The 26,548-nt window shown below is 37.2% G+C and overlaps 1 protein-coding gene across 1 annotated transcript; it reads left to right on the top strand.

Moving 5' to 3' along the window:
* The first annotated feature begins 1,023 nt into the window (after positions 1–1,023).
* Positions 1,024–26,161, top strand: LOC125269616 (nectin-1-like). The gene is made up of 10 exons (XM_048192546.1): positions 1,024–1,089; positions 1,207–1,330; positions 7,486–7,827; positions 8,157–8,459; positions 9,746–9,851; positions 18,088–18,230; positions 19,823–19,916; positions 20,661–20,706; positions 21,522–21,572; positions 21,680–26,161. The coding sequence occupies exons 1-9, from the start codon at positions 1,024–1,026 to the stop codon at positions 21,537–21,539; spliced, it is 1,242 nt and encodes a 413-aa protein (XP_048048503.1). The 3' UTR covers positions 21,540–21,572; positions 21,680–26,161.
* The last annotated feature ends 387 nt before the right edge of the window (positions 26,162–26,548 follow it).

The raw sequence follows: 26,548 nt of genomic DNA on the forward strand, positions 1-26,548 counted from the left end.
CATTAGTTAACATTAGTTAATGTATTAACTAACATGAACTAACCTTGAGCAGTTCATTTGTTACTGTATTTGTTCATTTTTGTTAACGTTAGTTAATGAAAAAACAGCTGTTCATGGTTTGTTCATGTTAGTTCACAGTGCATTAACTAATGTTAACAAGATTTTCATAATGTATTAGTAAATGTTGAAATTAACATTAACAAAGATTAATAAATGCTTTATATGTGCAGTTCATTATTAGTTCATGTTAACTAATGTAGTTAACTAATGTTAACTAATGACCATTATTCTAAAGTGTTACCAACAATTGTACTAATAATAATGCAGTTGTATTTTTTTGATCTGGTGTAATTTGGTTTAAACTCAGAAATATCGAATAACTTCGCTGCAAGTCACTAGGCCTATGTTGGAAAAATGTGCTTTTTCGTCACAATGTGGTAATGATAAAGTTTAAATTATGTCAGTAATCTTACTTAATTTGATTTTAAACATTGATCAGCGAACATAAGCAGAAGCTCAACCAAAACTGAATAACACACAAGAACTGTGCTGGTTACGTGCTGCATAACCAGTGAGGTTCATTCTCGTATGTTATGCGATACTTTTGAGCTTCCGGATGAGGTTTGGTTTTGTGTGTTATTAAGGTTCAGTTGAGCTTCTGCTTATGTTCACTGATCATTGTTTACATGCGATTAAAAACCTGAATTAAATCTGTTCATCATAAGCGATCAAGTCTCTTCAGACAATTTGATCTAAACCCCAATTCATATGGATTAGTTTTCCGATGTCTTTATGAACTTTTTGAAGCGTTAAAGTGTCAGTTACAAAGGCAGTCTATGGAAGGAAATCTGACAGCATTCTGTCATCAAAAATATCATAATTTGTGTTCCAAACAAGAACAAAAGTCTCATGGATTTGGAACGACATGAGGGTGAGACTTTTCATTTTGTGGGTGATCTAACCCTTTAAATGTGACTAAGGATTAACTTCATATAGCATTCTTTAAGCAGTGTTGATCTTAAAATGCTTTTGTTGTTCATCAGGAAAAGCATCATCTTGTTAAGGCCAGAAAAGGCATCTACATCTCAAGTAGGGATATCTTGTCTTCTAGAAGGTTTTTTTTTATTTACTATTATTTTTATTATTATTTTCTTGTAGTTTTCTTTATTTAACATTAGTCCTCTGCAATTTGCTTGGTTTTCTTAGAGTGAAACAAGCATTGAGGAGCACCTTCAAGACATCGCTGGAAGTGCTCAGCCCTATCACCTGGCTGTTGAAACCAAGAATTCAGTTCACCAGTTCTTCATTCTTGATCAACATGTCATTCCATGCAAGTCAGCCTCTTCTTTTGATGCCTTTTGATGAAATTTTTAATGGGATTAATTCACCCAAAAATGAAAATTCTGTCATTAACTCTCCCTCACGCCGTTCCAAACCCGTAAGACCTTCGTTCATCTTCGAAACACCAATGAAAATATTTTAATGAAGTTTCTGTCCCTCTGTTGACAGTTTACACAACTAGCACATTCAAGGCCCCGACAGGTAGTAATGACACATTAAAGTAATCTATGTTACTCTATTGGTTTAACCTCAACTTTATACACGCAATCACACAACAACGACTGCTTTCATTTCACCAAATCACTCATGCATCGTGGTGCTCTCATGTACGCAAGTCCAGTTTTGTGTTGCTTCATAAAACTGAAGTTAAATCAACAGAGTCACATGGGTTACTTTAATGATGTCTTTACTGCTTTTCTGGGCCTTGAAAGTGGTAGTTGTGTAGGCTGTCAATGAAGTGACAGAAGTCTCCCAGATTTCATCAAAAATTTATTCATTTGTGTTCTGAAAATGAACAAAAGCCTTACAGGTTTAGAATGACATGAGGGTGAGTTAAGGAGAGAATTTTCATTTTTTGGTGAACTAACTTTTTAAGGCACACTTTGGTTTTGGCACCATTTATAACACTATTCTACACAAGATGTACACTTTCATTCAGACCACAGTGTACAACAAAGATGTTGGCAAAGTGGAAGTCTTTGTATTGCTGAGGTTAGAGCAAGGCTGCTTAGCTAGGTGGTTCAACAGATTCTGTACCGCATATAGTGATGTATTGTCATTTCGTGCAGATGTGACGTATTTTTGTGCATATACGTGTATGTTTCTTGACCCTGACAATGTTTAAATGTTTTAAATGTGATGTCGTTGAACTTGTTTTCTTTTCTGTTTTGAAAACACCAATTGGGTTTTAAAATTTGATAATTTTTCACTATTACAAATGTAAATAAACTCTACATAAGTGAAATATTAACACTAATCGGAGTTAATTTTCCCCTAGTGGTTAAATCTAGTAACACCAAACAGAGTTAATTTCTCCTAGTGTTAAACTCTAGTAACACTATTCAGTGTTGAGCAGCGTTAAATTTTTACTCAAAAGAGTTAATTTAACTCTGAAAATTTAACACTATGACGAGAGTCAGTTTATCACCAATTCTGAGTGGGACTAAATACACTCGAGCCGAGTGTTAAATTTGAATCTTATAGAGTTCATTTAACACTGCAAAATTTACTGTGTACCTTCGGCAGAGAGTCAGGATGAGGATGCAAAATAGCTTTCACCATTCCTAGGGAAAAGTCTAAGCAGGATGGCACAATGGACAGAGCCTGCAGATCCCCAATTCTTTAGAGAAGTTATAGCCATGAGAAAAAACATTTTTTTAGAGTTAACAGCTTATCAAATACTGACTCTAACGGTTCAAAGGGGGTCTCAACCAGGCCCTCCAGGACTATAGCTAGGTCCCATGAAGGGATCCTGGTTCTAGAAGGAGGCCTAAGCCGCCTGGCCCCTCGAATGAAGCGAGAGAGCAGGACATGCTTGCCCAAAGGCATCCCGTCAACCAGAGCGTGGCAAGCCGAAAGAGCGGCCACATAAACCCTGAAAGTGGCGGGGCATGTATCTGTTGATAATTTTCCCTGCAGAAAATCCAGAACTGTAGCAATCTGGCAGTTAACTGGATCTACATTGTGTGCAATACACCATCTTCCAAAGACACCCCATTTGTTGGCATAACTTTATCTAGTGGAGGGAGCCCTAGCATTAACGGTCTCAATAACATCAGGTGAAAGCCCTGTGTCCCTCAGTTGGTTCCCCTCAGGGGCCAAACATGAAGGTTTCCACATCTCCGTCAGGGGATGAAATATTGTCCCCTGCACCTGAGACAAAAGGTCTCTCCCCTTCGGTATCGCCAACTGCCAACTGCGAGCCGTCGAGGAGAGATATCTCCAAGAAACATTATTCCATTCAGCCGACGTGGCGCTATCAGAAAGAGGCAAGTCCCTTGTTGGCAAAATTTAGCTAGAACTCCTGGGAGCACAGAAACTGGAGGAAACGCATACAGGCGCATTCTGGGCCACGTATGCGCATTACATCCATACCCAGGGGAAGCCGGGTGACTCCGAAAGAAATAGAGTGGACATTGTGCTGCCTGTTGGGGGGTGAAGAGGTCCATGTGTTTCATAAAATCTTTACTAGATTTGTTTGACTACCTCGGGTGGAGTTTCCGGACAGATATCTGGGGATATAAATCGCCATGAGGGACAGGAACTTGTCCTGAGCCCAGAGCAGAATGTGCTGCACTAGCCTGTCTAGACATCGCAAACGCAGTCCACCCTGGCGATTCAAATTAGAGGCTACCGCAGTAATGTCCACCCGCACATAGGACATGGTAACCCCTTAACAGGTGGAGGAAGTATTTCAGGGCCAGAAATACAGCTATCAATTCGAGACAATTGATGTGCCAATCAAGATGATGACCTTACCATATCCTTTTGGACTGGACAGCCACCTAAGGCCGCTCCCCAGCCCGTATGGGAAGCGTCTGTTGTTGGCATCTTGCAACATCAACGCATATAGTGTGGGACCCCAGGTGAAGAACCGGGGTCTGAGCCACATAGAAAGGGAACGAAGCCGCAGCGCGTAACCCTTACCATAAACTTGGATTTTAGAAAGGGCACGAAGCACTCAGCGTGTGCCCTTGCCCTTATTTGCCGTGGGGAATTGCTTAGACAAAACCTCTCCACTCTGAGCCACAACTGAAACATCTCATATACAAGAGGCCCATTGGAATCACTGAGGACGCTGATGCCATGAGACCTAACATTTCTTGATACTGCAGAACAGTGCAATCTTTGCCTAGACATTGTTCAGGGTGGTTAGAATGTACTCGTTTGCATTGCAGTTCATGTCAAATCTGACAACGCATCTATAATATGGTTTGTTGAAAACAACAATGTGTAAAACAGACAGAGTTCAGCTAATGTATGTTTCAGTCGATGGATATGCATTCTGGCTTCCCAGTAGTACTTACCAACAGCAATGATCAAAAAGCACGGACAAAACAGTCACTCTTTGTAAACTTGGTTCGCTACAAAAAAAAGCATAATACCGTATGCTTGAATATGAGCAGTCATTTATGCCATGAGCAAGACGCAAAAGAGATCTTGCATGCGCTGTAAGAAGATTTGTGTGTACACTTTATTTTATATATATATATATATATATATATATATATATATATATATATATATATATATATATATATATATATATATATATATATAGGTTGTTAAAACTATAAATAACAAATTAGTTGTGTTAATCTGTACTGTATTTTCTAGAACCAGCTGTTTCCTGTTTATTTGAATAATTGATCATGTTTATGATTGGAATAAATGTAAAATATGCACATAAATACCACTGGTTCATGTTTTCTGAAGTAAATGAAATATGGTCCTGAAAAAGCTTGAGCTTGCTCACTTCGTTCAGGATATGCATCGTGATATGCTTTGAGAATGATGTTAAACTTAGTGTGCATTTCCTTGCATGGGAGAAACTGCTCTCGTGCATTTTTTGAATTCTTCACTTTTCTGTGTTTTAATGTATCAGGCAGTGCAAGGATTGGATCTAAGTAATTTGGAAGTCAGTCCCTCTTGTGAATAATAATCACAATTTAGATTTTACATTAAAATGTCACATTCTGTAGCATTTCTTAAACTTTTAGTTTGCTTAAACCAGAAGAATTAAATGGCTAAAAAATTAACCACTTCCCCCTTTGTATTAAAATGAATGTATAATATCCTTTTCAAACATGTGCAGTATACAGTGTGTATATGTTAACATCTTTAAAAAAATATGTTTTAGGGTTTCATGACCCCTTAAAGCAGTGGTCGCCAACCCGTCGATCGCGATCGACCGGTCGATCTTTATCACTGTTCCAGTAGCTCGCGAAAATAACAGAAATATGAGTAGGCTACAAAAATAGCCTACATTACATTTCTCCAGTCTTTGTACTGTATTTTTGTATTTATTTTTCTGTTATTTTCGGGAGCTGCTGGGACAGTGATAAAGGTAAACAGCCCACATTATGTCTGAGTCTGTAAAACGGCCGTAAACAAGAGGCCAGAGACGCTGAAGACGGACGCAAAGAGGAGAAAATTCTGTTGCAGGCAGAGCAGCTCACTGTTCACGATGCTCGAAAATATAGGAAGGAAATATAAATATTGAATTAGGGGTGAAGGGTTATATGAATGCATCTCTAAAAGGAATTACTGTCTTCAGAAAAATTGATGGCAATGACATTTTATTTTCATATTACCTCCGAATAAAGTAGCTAATTATTAGCGCAGTTCAGCTTTGTTTACAGCGGTAACCAAGGAAACGCTGTGTCACTGCTGCTCCATAAGCGCCACCTGCTGTCAGAGAGTGAATTTGCGTCTCATTCAGCCTGTCTGCTGTTTTTGTTTCATGCTTTTTTGTGTAGCATATAATTTCACAAAGATAAAGTCAGACCGTTCTGTTTTTGCTTTAAATCTTGAAATTAAATCTCAATTAATTCAAATAAAAAACAACTGCTCATGCAATGTGATAGCATCTTTGTTTGGATTGTGATTAAAAAGCAGTGGTTCCCTAGTCTGGCTATCACCAGACCAAGCTCAATTTAAAATTGAACATTGGTCTGGAGAGTCTGTATGGATTTTCTGCTGCACAAGAGGCGTGATCAACGAGCATTATTCACGCAATTGGATAGTCCTTCAACCAATCAGATCAACGATCCGGGTGACGTACTTTGCAGAGCGATGCGAAAACTCTATTGGTTTGTAGCATTGATCAGCGGTTTGCAGAAGCAGCAATGGCATCGAGCGATTTTTGCAGGTTGTGCCAAAAACATGAAAGTGAGTGGTATTTACACCCAGTCGAGCGATTTGTTTGCTAAACTAAAGAAGTCATTCAGCATCGTCGAGAGTTTAAAAGGCGACTCTGATACTGTTCTGGTTCAGTGTAAATGAACGCGGAATATAGCCGCCCTAAACTATGTCATTGTCATGACAACCAAAAAGAATCCCAGTCAGCTCAGGCGGCGCGAGATTCAAGAAGCAGGGAGACGAAACATATAGAGCAAATAATAAAAATATTGTCTACCAACAAGGGGCATTGAAGTAAAAGAGTCCTGTACTCACATCGTGAAGCAAACCACCAAAATAACAGCAGAGAATCGTCGTGTGTCATCAATTGGCTTTCGCCGTTTGTAATCCTCCTATGAAGAGACTGTCGGATCAACGCTCTGCTACGTTTCTCTCAGATAAGGTAAATGCTTAACACAATCGGCGTTACTGTGATTGTGCATTGTTATATTGGAGTGACGGGTAGATCAGATTGAGTTTGAAAACTGCTTGCCGTCGCTTCTCTATCGTCATCGTGTTATACCCGCCAATAGCGAGCAAGGTGGCTAAGCCAGTCTGTGATTGGTTCCCGCAAAAATGTAAGAGATGCAGCAGAATTGAATGTACGGGTTTCCAGACTGAGTTGCCGGGCGAAATCAAATCGCCGGCAGATCAGGCTGGGTTTACCAAATGGCTATGTATTTTTGTTTATAATAATAATAATAATAATAATAAATATCTGCAACCAGTATCAGAATCGGCCAATTTGCTTGTAAAAATAAATAAATAAATCAGAATCTAAATTGGCCACGAAAAAAAAAAAACTAAATATTATCTCAGCTGTCTTTTTCTATCAAGTAGATCTTGTCTTTCATAAAGGTCGAGGTCAGGGATCTTGGGCTTAAAAAGGTTGGTGACCACTGCCTTAAAGGAACGTTATCAGAAAGGAAGCTGGAAGTTGAGTCTCTGTGGCTGTTAATGAGCTCACACAAATGAAAATTCTGTCATCATACACATTCTTATATCATTCTGAATCTGTATGACTTTTTTTATTTTGTGAAACATAACTTGGTTTTTTTTTGTCCTAACAATGGAAGTCAATGGTAACCAAAAATATCTTCTTTAGTTCTGCAGAACAAAGAAAGTCCCTTTTAAGGTTCTCTAGTCACTAGGAATTGCCAAAAACTGCTTTGTGCTTGCCCAACTGAACATCTCCATGTACAGTGTTTGCTAATTCATGTATTGTGTGCTTTTTTTTTTATAAAGGTGTAAAGGTCATTGGTCATGATACAGCAGTCATATATGGAGAGAACGCCACTTTGTTGTGCCAGCTGACTGACACTGATGATAGTTTAACTCGTATTATATGGAAGAAAAAGACACAAGAACACCCTGAAGAGAAGATCTTCTTTGGTATTCGTCCAGGTAACAAAATTGATGAGCCAAATGGATTGAGAGGCAGAGTACAATTTATTGGGAACTTTGAAGAGAAAAATGGATCAATTCAGCTGCTCAGAATGAGACTTCTGGATGATGGGATCTACACATGTGTTTTCAATCTATTTCCCAGTGGGTCATATGAGACTGACATCAATGCCACAGTTTTGGGTATGGCAGCTTGATCATGTTTGTTTTTTGTTTTTTTCTCTCCTCTCTCTGATTTACAGCAATGACATAATGCCTACATACTAGAGTATATGCATTATATCTGTTTTGACTTCCAAACAACTCAATTATTTAAAATAATTTTTGCTTACATAACATATTTAAAAGGCTTTACTACTATGAAAATTGCTTGTTCTAGCTAAATTTGTAAAAGTGATATTTTATGCTTTTAGTGGTTATGAGAAGACCAAGAGCAGACTAAGTTATTTTAGTCAGTTTTCACTGTCCACAATGAATGATTATATTTTTCTTTTTTTCTTTTTCAAATTTAGTTCGTCCTGTGGTTAATGTGAAAGGGGAGGAGCCTATTGCTGGTTATTTAAAGGCAACATTAGCGTCATGCTTGGCCTCTAATGCATGGCCTGCAGCAGAAGTGATGTGGAGATTAGGAGATCTGGAAAACTCTCTGAGGACTGAAACCAATCATACAGTGCACCCCAATGGGACCATTACTGTTGTGTCCTACCTGCTTGGTGTCCCATTCACACATTTAAACGAAAAGTACGTCCAGTGTGTGGTGAAACACAACACCCTAAGAGAAGACCTTGTACTGAACTACACAATAAACATCCACTGTAAGTATGTGGTGTTTCAACCAACAACAATCACCGTTATATACTTTTTATATATAAAATTAAAACTTCATTTCCTAAATGCAGTTCTCTATTTAAAACAAAGACTTTTTATTGAAGATTAATTGATTGTTTTTTTGTTTTGGATTACAGTGCTTCCCACAGGTTTGAAATGTACTTGTGGTGGTAGCCGTAGTCTACTACATGTGACAAACAAACAATGTGTGATTTTTAACAGTATTTTTATTTATTGAAATTAATTTTAATTAAATAACATATTACATTTAATTACATACTACTATTATGCATTATTATGCATTGTAAATTATGCAAAATTACAGCATTTAAATGGTTATCCTTTTCCTATGTTCTCCTTGCTGTCATATAGTGTCTCTCTCAGTGAATGGGACACAGATTTTACTAGTAAAATTTATAAAATGAATAATATATGTGTCAAATAATGTTCTTAGTCTTTTCTTCCTGTGGGGGAGACTACAATAATTTACTATGAATTAAATGGAAATCAAATTAAATACAATTTATAGTGTAACTAAAATACCAATAATGCCCAAAAGAAAAAACTTAGCGTGTGGTTTCATTATCTTGCGCGGACATAAAAGTGTAAGAGGATAAAAATAATAAAAGCAAAATGTGTCTTCAAATATACTTGGGCGGCCGTTATTATACGTAGGTGGCCCGCCCAAGTAAAGTCTATGTGTGGGAAGCACTGTATTTTAAATAAAATCTTCAGTTATTACAGCTAAAAAATAGGGGATGAAGATGACCATAAAGACACATTTTTGCTTTCTTTGTGGCACAGAAACTAAGAGTATGCTAAAAACTATAATGAAGAAATTATGCATTAACATGAACTTACATTCCAGTAAACAAGTCATTCAGTAGCTGCTCTGAAGGATTCTGTGAGATCATTTAGAAAATGATTTGTCAGACTGGTTCAAACTGGCAAACTCCAGTCTTTTTGAATGATTCTATAAAAGAACCAGCTCATAAGAGTCATTTTTGAATCACCCTACACAGGTTGTGCTCTGTGTTTGTTTTGTGTACGGTAATAAGGAACATCACTTGTTAATTAAATTTGAGAACATATGTTTTTGCACATTTCTGACATGGCATGAAGGCATCACTACTCTCAAAACTCTTAAAACGTATGGCTTAGATTGTCATGTTTTCCTGTGAACCTTTACTTAATGAAATGTTTCAGTTTCACATACAGTAAATACTGTTTATTGATATATAGTTATTTTTTGCTACTTAATTTCTTTTCCTAGATCCTCCAGGGTCAGTGGTTATAATTCCTGACAGTCCAACAAATGCTAAAGAATTCCAGTGTAAAGTGGATAGTAACCCAGAACCAACCAACTATACCTGGACTAGGTAATATATATAAATAAATCAGCAAATAAAAAAGCACACAGTTCTAAATAAACTTTTGATTGGAGAAGCTTTCATAATTTCAGCCAAATGTTTTTTTTTGTTGTTGTTTTTTTTTCTTTTCTGTTTTAGTGCACAATGATGTCTGTAAGGACTGCAAATTTTCTTCCTTTTATTCTCATTTGTATTATATTTCAGCACTGAATTTTGCATTTCCATTTGTTTACTTTAACTTTAGGTGGAAATCAGACAGATAATTAGTAATAAGGTAATACGTTATTGAATCAAATTCATGTTGTGTAAGTCACTAAACATCTTTATCTTAGTGGCAGTTGATATTCTCTAAAGCCAGTGGTTCTCAAACTGGGGTATGTGAGGCGACAGTACATGAACAAAATGTTGTATTTAGCCATTCTTTTAATTCTTCCCCAACTTAAAATAACATTAAAACCCAGCATGCATTTTTAACAGGTACAATGCTGTAAATATATGACTCCAATCAAAATACCACATCTTTTGCGGTCAAAACTTAGTGCATCCAGTGGTGTAGTCTACGTGATACGTAGGTGTATACCCACTAGGAAAGGTCAAGGATTTCCGTATACCCCTTTTAAAAAAAGCGAGGATATGTAACCATCCAATAAATTGCAATAACCTTTGTTCTTTGTTGCTTTTGACATGAAACAAAGTCTCATATTTCACATTCTGCCCATTTTACTATGAAAAAAAAACTGTAAACTGATCCTCTCCTCTGCTTTAATACCAGTTACAGCGTGAAATAAACATGAATGAACATCTAAAGGTATGTTAAAAGATACAGTACAACTTACCGAAATTCGAATATCGTATCGAACAATCATTGTTTCAACCACGGAAAGACGTTAATAAATAGCATAAACAATGTCACGTAACATCACATTTACCTCAGAACAAACATTCACCATAAACTCGTTAGTCAGCTAGAAAAAGTAACTCTAGAGAGGAGCATTTAGCTAAATATATGCACCATATTACATATTAATTATAATTTTTAATGTTCTTCAATAGCCTATTTAATGCATGTTTGAATAAATTTGTCAAGTTGACAGCCACCATTTAAATGTTTATATTTCAAAAAATTAATTGGAGTAGAAATAAAGTACTAAAGACTTTAAATAACTAAAGTTAGTAGGTCTATTATAACTTTATTATTTAAAACATTTCCTTAAGTGTAATTTAAGTTTGTATACAAATAAGTTAATTTTAACCTTCATTATTAATGTAGTAACAACTGATTCCGATGTATATTTTACCGCATTAGCTGAGATTTTTTTTTTCTTGATAAAATTTGCCATGTACTTTACCTGATATACAGTATATCCGAAATTACCGACATTGAATTGAATTGCTTGTGAATCGGAACTATAATGACAGACTGCCAAAGTCCAAACAGGGCGATATTGTGACACAGCCTACTGATAATTATCCATTGTTGTTAATAATAGTTGCAACTTTCACTCTTAAATGTGCATTGAAAATTACCAGCTGATAAAACTTATGCTCCAGGGACCATATTCAGATCTTAACTACACAGTATATTCACTACAAAAAACTACAATACACCACTGACTACATCCATTTCCACAAAAGCAGCGTGCATACCAGGTGAAAAGGAAATATATTTAAATTGTGCTTATTTTTTATATTACTTAATATATTAAAAAATTATACTATACTACGTGCATACTAAAAGTATTCTTTTGAAACAACTTGAAGTATAATAAGTGTATTTCAAGATTCAATTATGTTAAATTTTAAGCAATTTGCAATATATTAAATACATTGAAACTGCTTTAAAAAGGACCCATTTTAAGTAATTTTAAGTATTAATACATTTTAAGTATTTCTCTAAATACATTTAAAATGTACTTCTAATACTTCTTGAATTACATTTACAGTATATTAAAGCGTTTATTGTGCTTTATGTACATTCCTAGTACAATTTCAGATCACTACAAATGCATTAGCATTACATTTTTATTATAAAGCTGTTTTTTTCAGTATATACACATGTACACACACACTTTAAAATCTAGAAAACTTTAATGCACTATATATTGTGTACATTACAAATATTCTTACAGTACATTTAAAAAAGTACAACAGCATTTAATCTTTTGATCAAAATACATTCAAATAAATGAAAAAACATTTCAGTTATACCTGTATTACTGAAATTTTACATCAATGAATAAATAAGCATTACAATGCAACTTTCTGAAAAAAAGTCACTGAAAAACAGTGCAGAAGTGAACAGTGCTTTTTATTTTTTATTTTTATTTTTTACAAATGTAAGCATGCAAATGCCTGTACCAAACAAAGAAACAGAAGAGTTTAAATGTCACATCTTCATTTTCAAGTGGAGGGTCACTTCTTGTATTAACATGAAATATATTATTCTCATTTGTTTCAATATATGTACGCATCACAAGACAAATAATGGAATGAGAGGAATAAAAGACAAAATCAAGCTCTAAATTAATATTATTTCATGGGTAACAGACACTATGGGTAAAACTCATTAAATGTTAAAAGGACAAGATCACAGGACATTCAAACAGATTTTTTATTATGATCATAGGACTGACCTGAAGGAAAATGCTAAATTTGAATGCAGGTAATACATTCGGTCACTCAATATCCCTCTTACAATTCTCTTCTAAATACTGCAGTAAGCTTCAATGAAAAAAAAAAAAAAAAAAAAAAAAAGAGAACAAACATATGTTTACGTTGCTAAGAGCGTTTGCTAAGACAGACGCAGTAACATACACATTCAGTGGCACAGCGATGCCAAAGTCCTTTTAAGACAAGTCATTTCACTTGGCGGCCATCTTTGAAATGCCTCTCAGGCATGCAAGTGCAGCTCCTACCTCTTTGAATGGGGGAAACATCAAATTCTCCAAAGCTGTTTGCCAAGATTTCGATTAAATTTCATATTTGAAACCACCAATGAAATCTGACAACAACTGTCTCATAAATTTTGTTTCTAAATGCTCAAATCATGACAAAAAACATCTCGGGTTACTGATGTAACCCCTGTTCCCTGAGTAAGGATCAAGACGCTACGTCAATGACGTGATGGGAACCCTCTGTATGATGTGTTTGTGAAGCACCTCTGTATCCAACCAATGAGGAAACGAGACGTCAGAGGCGGGTGACGTCACGGACCAGGAAACTATAAAGCATACCCAGAACAAAGAACGCTAGCTTCTGGAATATGTCTGAAGCAAGACGCTCACAGGTATGCAGGGGGTACGGCAACGTGACATAGCGTCTCGTTCCCTTACTCAGGGAACAAGGGTTACATCAGTAACCCGAGACGTTCCCTTTCGTGGGAACTATCGACGCTACGTCAATGATGTGATGGGAACGCTATCCCAACTACGCCATATCACCAAGTACCTGTCTGTTATCTTGTAGACAGAACTGAGGACCCCGGAGAGGAGCCTACGTCCAGGTTGTAAAACCTAATAAATGTGTACTGGGATGACCATCCAGCAGAACCACATATGTCATTAATGGATACTCCTGACATTAAGGCCTTTGAGGCCACCATACCCCTAGTAGAGTGGACACGGACAGCTAATGGAGATGGCTGTCCGGCCGCCTCATAAGCAAGTGAGATAGCCTCGACCACCCACATGCTCATTCTCTGCTTAGATGCTGGACCTCCTTTCTTATGAGACCCATAACACACAAACAATTGATCTGTTTTGCCCCACCGGGCAGCTCTGTGGACATATGCATCTAAAGCTTTCACTGGGCAGAGCAGATTGAGTTTCCCCTGATCCAAAGTTGTAAATGGAGGAAGATAGAAGGCGTGAAGTACGATGGGACCTGGGACGTTGGTGGGGACCTTTGGCATATAGCTTGGTCTAGTGTGCAGGAACGCATTGACCATTCCAGGTGCAAATTCCAAACACAAAGAAGCAACTGAAAGTGCCTGAAGATCTCCTATTCTTTTAAGAGATGAAATAGCCAATAGAAATATGGTCTTTAAGGGTGAGGAATTTCTCTGAAACTTCCTCTAGTGGTTCGAAGGGAGCCTCAGCTAACCCTTCTAATACCACAGCCAAGTCCCAGGCCGGAATCCTTGTACGTACTGAAGGCCTTAGCCTCAGAGTACCACGGAGGAAGCGTATAAAAAGGGGGTCTAGACCTACCGAGGAATGCCCCAGAGGAGCATGGCCAAAATGGCCGCATACAACTTCCTCGTGGAGGGAGCTCTGGAGTTGAGTATGGTCTCCACAACCTCAGTTGGGAGACCAGCACCTATGAGCCTGGCCCCCTCAGAGGCCCCCACAGTCTTTGTAGATGAATTATCATGTCGCCCGCTTGAGACAGGAGGTCCTGCCTGAGTGGAAGCTCCACCAGGGAGCCATCTAGAAGTGACACTAGGTCTGAGAACCATATTTTGGTTAGCCAGTACAGGGCTATCAATATTAGACTTACCCCTTCCTGGCGTACTTTCTCCAGAACTCCCAGGAGCAGAACGAACGGGGAAATGCATATAGACGCAGCCTCGGCCACATCTGTACCATGGCATCCAGACCCATTGGTGCTGAATGAGATAGGGAGAACCACAGTGGACACTGGGTTGATTCCCCTGAAGCAAATAGGTCGATTTCAGCTCGACCAAAGTTTTCCAAAGTGAGCTCCACACCTCGGTGTGGAGACTCCATTCCCCGGGCCTCGGCCCCTGCCTCGACAGGGCGTCTGCTTCCACATTTTGATGCCCTCAGGTCTGGGAGGAAGTATTTTACTGCAAGAAATACCGCCATCATTTCCAGCCGATTTATGTGCCAGGAACTCTGATGGTCCTCCCAGAGACCCTGAGCTGAGCGACCACTCATGATCGCCCCCCAGCCCGTGAGGGAAGCATCCGTCGTAAGCATCACGCGATGACGAGAAGTCCCCAACACGGGTCCTGGGACAGGAACCAAGGCTTTTTCCACATGACCAGAGCACGAAGGCATCGCTGCGTGACTTTGATCATGCGAAAAGGATTTCCTGAAGCGGCGAACCGGCAAGGAAAAGCCGTATCAAGTGATGACCGGCCCTCCTCGGAGGGTAGGTGGAGATCGCTGCGCCCTGAAGCACACTGGGTGGCAGGGTTAGCAGAACGGCCCCCTGAGGGCGCCAAAGAGGGATGGGTACCAAGTATTTTAATACCCAACCCTCTCTGGAGGGGCTGCCCTCCAATGTCCCGCGCCACTGGCATCAGGACCTCTTTGAAGCCTTCTTGGTGATAATTACAGTCCGCAGATCTGTGTTACCCCACAAAGACTTCAGCTGTGTCGCCTGTCCCTGTCCCCAAGCTTTCTGCGGGGGACCAAGGGTGGCGACACTTTCTTGGATGAACGGTCAGACCAGTGCCCTGAAACGGCGAACCGGCAGGGAACATCTGAACTGACCGCTCTACAATCCTCCTCTTTCTTGGAGGAACACCTTCTTGGAAACCACTGCGCCCTGAAGCACACGAGGTGGCAGGGTTGGCAGAACGGTCTCCTTAATTTTCTTTTAAATTCCTTAGAATTTAATGTATTCAATATTTCATTTAATACTCAAATTAAATGCACCCAGTTCTTATATAAATATATATTTTTTGAACAGACTGAATATATTTAGAATACAAAAAACTCCCGTCTACTCAGATCTCTTAATATTTAAAATATACATACACACATATATACATACATACATAATTATGGACACGTGATATATGCGCAGCCTCGGCAAACGCAAGACTCGAGCCGTATATTCATTCTTGCAGACTTAATCTACGCTCTGCCTCGGCAACGCGAGATCCGAGCCATATATTCTTTAATGAAAACTCAATCCACGCGCTGCCTCGGCAACGCGAGATCCGAGCCACATATTCTTTAATGAAAACTCAATCCACGCGCTGCCTCGGCAACGCGAGATCCGAGCCACATTCTTTAATGAAAACTTAATCCATGCGCTGCCTCGGCAAGCGCGAGATCTGAGCTATATTCTTTAATGAAAACTCAATCCACGCGCTGCCTCGGCAAGCGCGAGATCCGAGCCTTGCGTTTAGACTTTTATTCCCTCGAGAATAAAGCCAACAGGAGTGGAGCTACAAAACTCCCGCTAGTGCATACTTTTCTTAGGGACATTTTTATGAATGAACACTGTCACTGTCAGTTGTGAGCTGACGTGCATGCTCCACTCCCAGCAAACGACACATAAATCGTGTGTATCCCTACTCACTTAGTAGTGTAGCACAGGGGAAAACGCGATTTAAACTGCTGTTCACTATTGATTTGTTATAAACGTGTGATTTTGAAACACGATATGTGTGTGACTGTGAGGTGGCGATCCTCAGATCGATATCACAATATCCACCTCCTCAGAGCTGGACATGTGAGTATCGGTGCCTCAACCCAGGGGAAGAAACTGCAGAGCGTGCTTCCACCTGGGAGACGTCACTGAACCTGGCAGGTGAAGGCAGAGAAAGGGCGGCGCCCGTCTCTAACCCCTCTGTCAGATCCATTTGTGAACCCTACGAATGGAGCCTCCGCCCTGCCTTAGCAGAAGCGGGACCGGATCCGCGGGGAACACTGGAACACAGAGTCCTGAGAGTGAGTTTTTAGTGCACACAGACAGCTCCCTCGAGAGCTGCCTGGGCATACTCAACTCCTATTTCACTTCCGTTTCTTGCCATAATACGTGTCTTTTTTATATATAAATATATGGATTGGTGTGAGATACTCTTGTCCTCAGACGAAGAGATCGTGACTTGTTTATATGTGATAAGACAAACAACACCAAATAAGACACACAAGATACAGAGAGCGCTTGCTGAAGACAACAGAAGCTAGCGTTCTTTGTTCTGGGTATGCTTTATAGTTTCCTGGTCCGTGACGTCACCCACCTCTGATGTCTCGTTTCCTCATTGGTTGGATATACAGAGGTGCTTCACGAACACATCATACAGAGGGTTCCCATCACGTCATTGACATAGCGTCGATAGTTCCCACAAAAGGGAACAGTATTTTTCAGGTTAGCTCAAGCTAATGTGAATGCGCAATCCTACTTGTGTCTCATTTCAGAGGCACGTCTGACTGAACCAGAGCTGCAAACAGTTGCTGCAGTGATGTGATGACTTTACCAATTGGCGATTGGTGTCTTTAGAAGGAGGGACTTATTCCGCCATATTGCGCATTGCACTTTCTCCCATTCAAAAAAATACAAGTGACATGTCTTGTGTTATTTTATAGTCTTTAGTAATGCGGTCAGCTGTATGATTTTGGGAATTTTACAATGGCTTCGAATATCCAGTCAAAATCAAGGGCCGGAACTATCCGTTTTATAATAACTTTTTTTTTTATTTAAAACATTATTAATGTTTTATGTAAAGGTATTTATAAAGATAAAAAATGCATTGGAAAGTTAATTTAAGGGGCAATCTAAAGTGCAGTCTAAGTGGAAGAGAGGGGGTACGCAGAAGGATGGTAAATGCCTCAAGGGGTAAAAATGCCTCAAGGGTACTCTAAAAAGTTTAGGAACCACTGCTCTAACCTAACCATTTTTTAACGCCTGCACAAAGCAGACAAGTTACTTTTGCATATTGTGGCTAAACTGCCAAGTTGACACAAGTTCTAGGACTTTAGTACCATATTGGAACATATTTCCATGTCAAATGGCTCGGGGAACAAGAAAAAAAAAACATTGGACAGGACATTATTTTATCTATTAGTTGTTGAAAAGTGAGGACTGCATACTGGAATGGAGGTAGTTCTGAGTGTGATTGGCTTAACTGCAGCATGTATGTGTATATTATAGACATCCTTTTGCTGAGAGAGCAAGTTATAAAAATTTGATTAAAGATTACAAGGTCAAAAAAATTATTCACATGTGAATCATTTAAAATAAGACCAGTAACATGCATTAAAAAAAGGTCCATTTTGATTTCATGCGAACTTTATTTTTGATAAAAACATCTACCAGGTGCAAAGGTCATAGGCTTAAATGCAAGAAAATTTTGTTGGTTTCAGAGAGAGAGAGAGACAAATAAATGGAAGGTTGAAAGGTTTGAAATGGCTTATGGGGTGTTGCAGTTGCTAGTTTTTACAGATGATATTCAACTTTGTTTTACCAGAATTATTTACCAGAATTGTATTAATGTTGTACTACCAGAACATGTTCAGCGATCTTTCATATCTTTCTGTTTTAACAGAGTGAATAAAAGTGTTCCCTATTATGAAGGCAACAAACTTCCTGTCCCAAAACTGTCCCCTGACTTGAATGGCTTGTACATCTGTCAAGCTTCAAACCAGTATGGAAGCTCTTCAGGTTCTCTTTATGTGAATGTTCATATTGGTGAGTCTATTTTTGTTTTTTATAGGTTATGATGCATGTTGGTTGTAATTCTTGAAACACTTATCTTATAAAAATGGTTGTGTGCTGCTTACGCTCAATTAAGCCGTGCTTCCACTGTCGGGCCAAAAGCAAGCATGCTAGTGCATGTCAGGGTCAGTCACGTTTCCACGGTCACTTCCAGGGCTTGATTGGGCCTTCCTTGGGGGCCAACAGCCAGGTTTTTGGCTCACCAAACACTTTGGTCCAAAGCGGGCCAACTGGAGCTTGAGAGGTGGTTATGAACAAAGGCGGAGTTTGTCTGTCAGGAGACAGTCAACACCGCTGCTCATTTCCCGTGTTATCATAACAAGCTAACAACTAACTTAAACATTTAAGACATTTCACACAATTTTCAGCTCAAAATTCACTTTCAGACACCAGTGAGTGTTTGAAATAACATCCTTGCAATCCAATGGGGATTCTGATCACAGTATGAAGCAGAAATATATGCGATGCTAAAGGCTACTTATGCTAACCATTGCGATAATAAATAGACATATGCTATGGAAAATACCAGAGACTGCTTGAAGAATGTAGACAAATCATATTAATTGTGTATAATAATTGTGTATAAACCTCCCTCTGTTGCTTTAGCTGAATGGATAGTGAGATGCTCAAACCTCCTCAGATCACATAATTTTGTGGAAAATGAATAGAAATGCTCACTATTTCTAAAGAAATGTGATGTAAACATGATATTTTATCAATGGTTTTATAAATGTGTAAGCCTTTGAACCTAAAAGCCTTAATGGAGCTGTTTTGCGCATTCCTGTTATTGCAAGTAAATGGAAGCAGCTGCAACTGAATAAGTATGTGTTCTCTTTTTATGTGAAATTGTAAATACCAGTTTGATTCAGCATGACAAAAATGGATAAATTACTGTCAATGTAATGTTTGTTTTTTTGTTTTTTGTACATTGGTCAAATATTGATGTTGGAGTCTCAAGTCTTTTAGTAAAGACCAAACTTTCACTTCTGTCATGCTCATTTTGCGATCTAACTAGTTTTCAGTCAGCTGGTGAAATTGTGGGATTGTGAGATGTCATTCTATGGAGGCAGGTTAAGGGTGGGTTTTAGGTTAACACTGTAGGGCTACTTACCTGAAAGTGGTATTGATTTTGGCCTCAGTGCTTGAGTCTGAAGCTATTGGCCCAGCACACCACGTTGATAGCCCTGGCTCGCACTGGCCCCACAGCGGAAAAGCGGCTATGGTGATGTACCATTCCAGAACTGAATTAAGAATGCTGTTTAATGTCCAACTGAATTGATAAATATCAATTGAGGGAGCAAACAGAAAATTTACATGTATGCATTTGGCATTAAATATATAATTATGCCTGCTACAACTGATCAGATAGAAAAGGATTAAAATTATGTGGCAATTCAAAAATGTGATAGCCTACTATTGATTGTTTTAACTAGATAAATCTTATAAATCTTATCTGTGACAACCCATGTCTTTATGAACGGATAGTCTTTGTCAGGCCTTTAAGAGTAACAGTAATGTTGTAGAAGTTTGAACTTGACAGTGTTTTACTTCTCTCTCTTTACTAGAATCCAGCACCGTCTGTTGGGGTCTATTTGGTTTTTTCATCATCTTTGCTCTTCTTGTTGCAGTTGCTGGTGTTGTGATACTCAAAATCAAGCCGTGAGTTTGAACTCTTGATTTGTCTCTGTGTGACCTGAGGGTTTGGATCTTTTGTATCTTAAATTTTTGTTTGTTTTGGTCATATTTTAATATTGTCCAAACCTTAGCATGAATTAACACTTTTTTTCAGTGATAAGCTATTTATTTGACACAATCACAACCAATTATAATATATTTGTTTTTTAATGTGCAGTTCTGAGAAATGGGATTTTAAACCACTGAGATTGGTCATAACAGTCTGTGGACTAACAAGCGTGATACTCCAGAAATAGAAACAATTTAAACACAAATTATAGTGTTATAAATTGTTTTTTCTAAAAACAAAAAACATAGTTTTTTTGTTTTTTTAATGGAAATATTAAAAAAAAAAAAAAAAAAAAATATATATATATATATATATATATATATATATATATATATATATATATATATATATATATATATATATATATATATAAATTAAACACAACACAATTTTAATGTTAGCGGAAAGGCGTAATCACGCATAATCAAAATCAGTCTTTAAAAAGGGTCCGTAATATATAACTTCTTTATTGCTTATAGTGCACATTTTGTATGTCTCCCTAATTAATCACCTGATTCGGCTCATTAGTAAAGACCTGGAATGACTGTCAGAAAAAGATGTTCAAAAAAAAGTGCAGTGTTAGAGGCTCCAGGAAAAAGCAGACTGTACTAACATTTGGTCGATCTGGTGCTGCCATGATAAGTTTATTTTAATTTTAGGGAATGGATTCTGGTATCACAGCGTTCCAATGATGAAGGAGCACAGGTGCGTTTTTGTTGTTGTTTTAAAATACTGCATTGTATACACACTGTATACCATATACACACTGTTCAAAAGTTTGGATTTGGTAAGATGTTTTTGGAAGAAGTCTCTTATGCTCAAGGCTTCATTTATTTGATTAAAAAAAAAAAAAAAAAAAAAAAAAAAAAAATTGTAAAATAATTAAAATATTTCTGTATTTCTGTTTGCTATTTTAATATATTTTAAAATGTAATTTATTCCTGTGATGGCAAAGCTGAATTTTTAGAATCATTACTCCAGTCTTCAGTGACTTTTATTTATTTATTTACATATGTAATTATAAGTACTTTTAAATAATTACACATTAAATTAAATTAGAATTAAATTAAAACAACTGTATGTTAAAAAAAAATTAAATATATAAAATAATATAGCTTCAAAACATGGGGGGGGGGGTGCATGAGTAATTGGAAGCAAGCAGAATACACAGCGTCAGAATCTCAGAAATTCTCAGAATTTTAGAATCCAGAATCGTTTGAAAGATATATATTATTAATGTTGAAAACAGTTGTGCTGCTTAATATTTTTGTGGAAAATGTTTTTCAGGATTCTTTGATGAATAGAAAGTTCAAAAGAACAGCATTTATTAATTTTGTAACATTATATTTGTCTTTACATTTACTTCAATTATCAATTTAATGCATTGTGGCTGAATAAAAGTTTTAATTTCTTTCAAAAAAATATCTCCTTGACCCAAACTTTTGAACTGTAGTGTACTGTAAATAGATTAAATTTTATGTGATTATATGAGCTAAAACTTGTCTCAACTTTTCCTACAGGACGGTGGAGGACTCTAAACAAGATGGGAAGATGGCTGTGATGATCAACAGGTTGGTGATCTTTTATCATTTGTCATATTTATTACAAATAAGTATGTCATAGATGCAAATCTGTAACAGTGTTCTGTTGGTTTGTATTTTGTTTTGTGATTTCATAGGAATGGAGAGCTTTCAGATTAAAGACAGTGACAGCTGTGTGCAGGCCAACGCTTCAGTCATGAACTGGATGTCTCAAATCGCCGGATGTGCCTTTTTAAAGAAGAATAACGTTTTTAAGGACTGGTAAGGGGAGGATTTAGAGTGAAATCACTACAGAGGTTTTTTGTAGCTTCTGTTTTCAGCTAACATGATGGGAGATCACGTACTGTAGATCACACTAGACTCTGTTTAATAGTTTATTAGTTTTCAGGTACAGAAATAAAGTAAATGTAAAATAGTACTGAAAACGGATGCTATAAACTTAATAAAACATCAGTAAACTTTTGGTCATCAAGCGGATGGGGTCTGCTACACTAATGAAAGAAGTTTTTGTCTTTTGTTATTTGATTAGCATTAAAGGGCAGACAGCAGCGCTAGGATTATGCAACAATATTATACAGCTCAGTACCTTCAGCAGTTAATTAATAAACCATCAGTTTGTTATATCGGCCTTTTTTCTGCTAAAGCCGATATGCCGATGGTTGTAAATTGAGAAAAAATCAGCCGATAAATATCGGTGCATCCCATTAAGTAGAAGTAGTGTGCATTTTTTAAGCTGCAAAAGTCCATTCTGAAAACAGTATAATTTTTTAAGCATTCCGTACAGCTTCCTGACATCTATAAAGCTTGACTCAGATGGGGATGAATTGCATTCATATTGTGTTCTCTGTATCTGCATTGTTTTAGCACCTGATTAATAGAAAATTAGAGCAAAGCACAATATGCATAGCGCAGTTTCCCATTTTGCACGCCTGGTCTGCTTGTTAGGTGGTGGAAGATTAGGCAGATCTGGCAAGTATTACTTGTGCTGTACAACATCACTCATTCATGTGTCAGAATCAGTTCTTTAAACTGCTGAAAGTGTGCTTGATTACATACCACATATAGACATAATTCGTCCTCTTGGAATTATAATGTTCTATCTGACATTTTTTGTCAAAATTGAGTTATTCACATACTCTTATTCTGTGACAACTTATTTATATTATGTAATGTTTTTGTTAATTTTGAGTACATTTAAGGATTTTATTTAGAAAGAAAAAGGTTCTGTCTACAAAGTCGAATGGAATGCAAAAACTTTGAAGCTCAATATCTCAACACTGCTCAGAATGCAGAACCTTGTAATGCCAAGGGGATGATATGTCCTGTTAGTGAGTGAACCGTCAGCACAAAAAGAAAGAGCAGGATATCCTATATCACAGATGTCTTTTAAAAAAGCGGGGGGAGGGATGGGCGCGGTTTAGTGCTGAGTTACCGCAGACAGGTGTTGTCACTGGTGTTGACTTTTAAACTAACTTTCTTTGAGTTCTCACTTTGACACTTGAGTGATAAACAATGGCATATTTTGAAAACACTTGCAAAATGTCATCAGTTTTTGATGATAGCAGATGGTATATATGAGTAGTTCCCATTCTTGTTCATGGAAACTCCCGAAAAGTACAGTACATATCCATTTCAGAGGTTTTGGACATGTTGGATCAGGGTTAGAACTGAATTCTGAATGCAGGTATAGCTCTGGTTTAAATAGTCATGCTTTATGGATTTACTGTTAGCTGGTGTGAAGATACCCATGTTTTAGCTGGAAAATTCACAATTTTAACTGCAGGTAGCATATCCTGAGCTAACTGCACAAACTGTCAGAACACTGCCTCACTGCAGCACGGGTTTTCAGAGATTTCTCTCACTCTTTCTGCACTGAATAATTTCATGTTAATGGAAATCATTCAATTCCATTTTCTCAATTAAACTTAAGCTTGACTGCATTAGTCAAGCTTTACCACAAAACTTAAGCAAATTTTTTTTTTTTTTTTTTTTAAGTGGTTTCTCTGTGTTTTTCTCTTCTCTCTGTCAGCTTGCTACTCAGCATTTTCTTTGCTGATGGTAAGCTTTGGCCTTTTGACTACAATGCATATAGAAGCACATTTTTTAACTCTGCAAGCCTTAGCCTAGCTATGTATACCTGGTTTATGTACATTACCTTTAGGTTTATTTAACTAATGTGTGCCTATACCAATTGTGTGCGCATGAACTGATTTGGCACTAGTTAAATAAGCTTCCTGGTCCAGGTAGCCTATGCATTATGATTCAGGACACTAGTTATGCCTCAGTTGATCTGGCCCAGGCATACATAGCTAGTCATCATGTGCTTATCATGGCTCTTCAAAACAGCTGTAATGCAAAAGTCTTGGGGACTTATGTTGTGTTTTTGTGCAGTTTCAATGTTTTGTTTTGTTTTTTTATCTGTCTGTGCAGCTTTTATATGCTCCCCACAGCATGTCTTTGTACAGCCATGTGTACTTTGTGCTTTCTCTGCAGCCGCAGTGTAAGATCTTGAACATTTTGCATTTTTTTTCTAAACCTTTTTCTTTTTTACCAAACTGCTTGGACCACAATAATTTATAGTTTTATATTTATAATTACCATTTAATATTCAACCAAAATGTATTTGAGAATTTAACCCACATTAAAAAGGTATCCATTTAATTAACAAGATAACTAAAATGGATAAGAAAATGGATGTTTTCTTAGAACTTTATAAAAAATGTTTAAAAAAAAAAAAAAAAAAAATAACAGTGGTAAACTGATCCACCATTGACTGAAAAAATTCAGTCATTTTTAAGTGACATTTTATGTCACTTAAAACTGTAGTTTGCTCCATTGGGTAGCCACTTGCTTTGTGAGACAGGCCTCTTGTGTCAAGGTGATTTAATATGAAGTCCAAAAAATGCAAAGGCTTGAAAAAATGGTGCTATAAAAACTTTTATTTATTTGTATTTAAATTGCTGAGATGAGAAGAACATTAATATTTTGTTTGTAACAATGTGTAGCCTACATTTTGTAGTAATTTCTACATTCTAAAAAAAATGCATGGAAAAGTCAGTACACCCCTTCATTTATTTCTACCTCAGGTGCATATTAGAATATCATTAAAGAGGAAGACCACACCTTATATAAGCATCAACGACCTGGTCGCGTTTGCTCGTAAGCTCTGAGATACATAGATACAGGAAGCAACTGCTTATCAACTTAAGATAATAAGTAATCACGAGGAGAGAAAGTGTCCCTCATACTAGCGGAAGAATGAGTCCTTATAACATTAACGTCATATGGCAGCTACTAAACAGCAATAAAATTATTCATGAAGAAATATTTCAAGAAATTTCAGCATAAAACATTGAAAAAATACATTGTAAATATAAACTACTGCATTAAAATGTAGAATGAATGTAGAAATGTTGCTGAAGATTATTTATCTTATGACCAGGGGAGGACTGGCCATCGGAAGAACCGGGAGAAATCCTGGTGGCCTGGCAAATGATTTGGCCCACTGCCCTGTATATTTATTCGAGCTAAGGCAGACAACTACACAACTCTAAAATTATGTTTTTTATACAAATAATAATAAAAATGGTTACTATAGTTAAACCATGGTAACCACAAATTTTCAATGTTTTTTCTAGATATTTTCATTATGTAGTTGTTGTTATTATTATACTATTTTTAACATTTAGGCAATTTAGAAAATATAGTTTAGTTAAATCTTGAGTATTTAAGTCATTTTAAGATAAAACAATAACACATAATGCCATAATGTAATACTTTAAATTTAACTAAAATAAATTTACATTGTGCAAAAAAATTACAATGAGGTGGTTGTTTTGCAGGAAGTTGGAGACGTGTTGATGAAAAAGTGACCGGTACAAGAAAATTAGTGAATAAAGTAAGCATACACACACACACACAAGTGAGAGACAGAAAGATATCAGGGAAAATGAAAAGAATGAAAAGGAAAATAGAAGTGAAGGTGCAGTTCAAGAAAGAAACTTTAATTATTTAGCATGGTCCCAGCCTAAGGATTTAAACCTTTTTTATGTTATGGCATGCAAAAAAATAGGGTTCTTCATGGTTTCAAAATTTGTTGTGGGTGTGTGGGATGGTCTGGATGAGTGTGAGATTTCCCAGTCTGAATTTTTGTCCCAGTCCACCCCTACTCATTTGATGAGGCAGTGTTTTACAACTACTACTTCTTCTTTTTAGTGTTTTAAAATAGTGACTATTCTGTTTGTTCCTTTACTTTATCGGACACTGTATGTTTGACTCCTGGTTAAAGTATAATTTTGTTGTTTAAAGGGTAGTTTAGAGTCCGACTCCTTTCCCTTTGTTTTATCCTTTTTTTTTTCTTCTTCTTTTCTCTAGGTACTGTTGAAGTAGGCTACTTGAAAGCCAAACACACTGGCAATGCATTAATAGATGTAAGTTTACATTTTAGCCTATAACTGAAGGTTGAGGAATGCTTTTAGACTTTAGCTTTATGTAGCTATCTGTAATGTTTGACAACAATGAAAATTTGTTTCAGCAATATGAGTTTTTGTAAACTGTTTGTAATGTAAACATTAAAATAAAACCAATTTATGTTGTAGCCTGGAGTTCAACTATAGACATGCACTGACTCTTGCAGATCATTGTAAGTGTATCAAATGAAGAGAATAGTTTCGATGCACATGGTTTGGTTTAGGTGGACTTTAAGGTGACACAAGCAGCATTATTTCAAAATCGGCTTCCTTGGTTGCATTTCTCATTTATAAACATAAACCCTGATTCAATTTGCCACTACTATTTTTCTGATACTTCAGGAAAAAAAAAAAACATGAATTCAAATCATATATTGGTTGAAACACAGTAAGTACACTATAAATCCCTAGAGTAAAATCGGTTCATGAGCGAGTGTTCATCTTTACGTGTCTGTGTGTTGTTGTGGCCATTTGATCGCTTGTCAGCGTTGCCTAGCAACCACTGTGTCCTGGCAAGCTAATCAGAGCAGCTGCGCC

Source organism: Megalobrama amblycephala, linkage group LG6 (assembly GCF_018812025.1).
Source record: "Megalobrama amblycephala isolate DHTTF-2021 linkage group LG6, ASM1881202v1, whole genome shotgun sequence".
Classification (NCBI taxonomy): Eukaryota; Metazoa; Chordata; class Actinopteri; order Cypriniformes; family Xenocyprididae; genus Megalobrama; species Megalobrama amblycephala.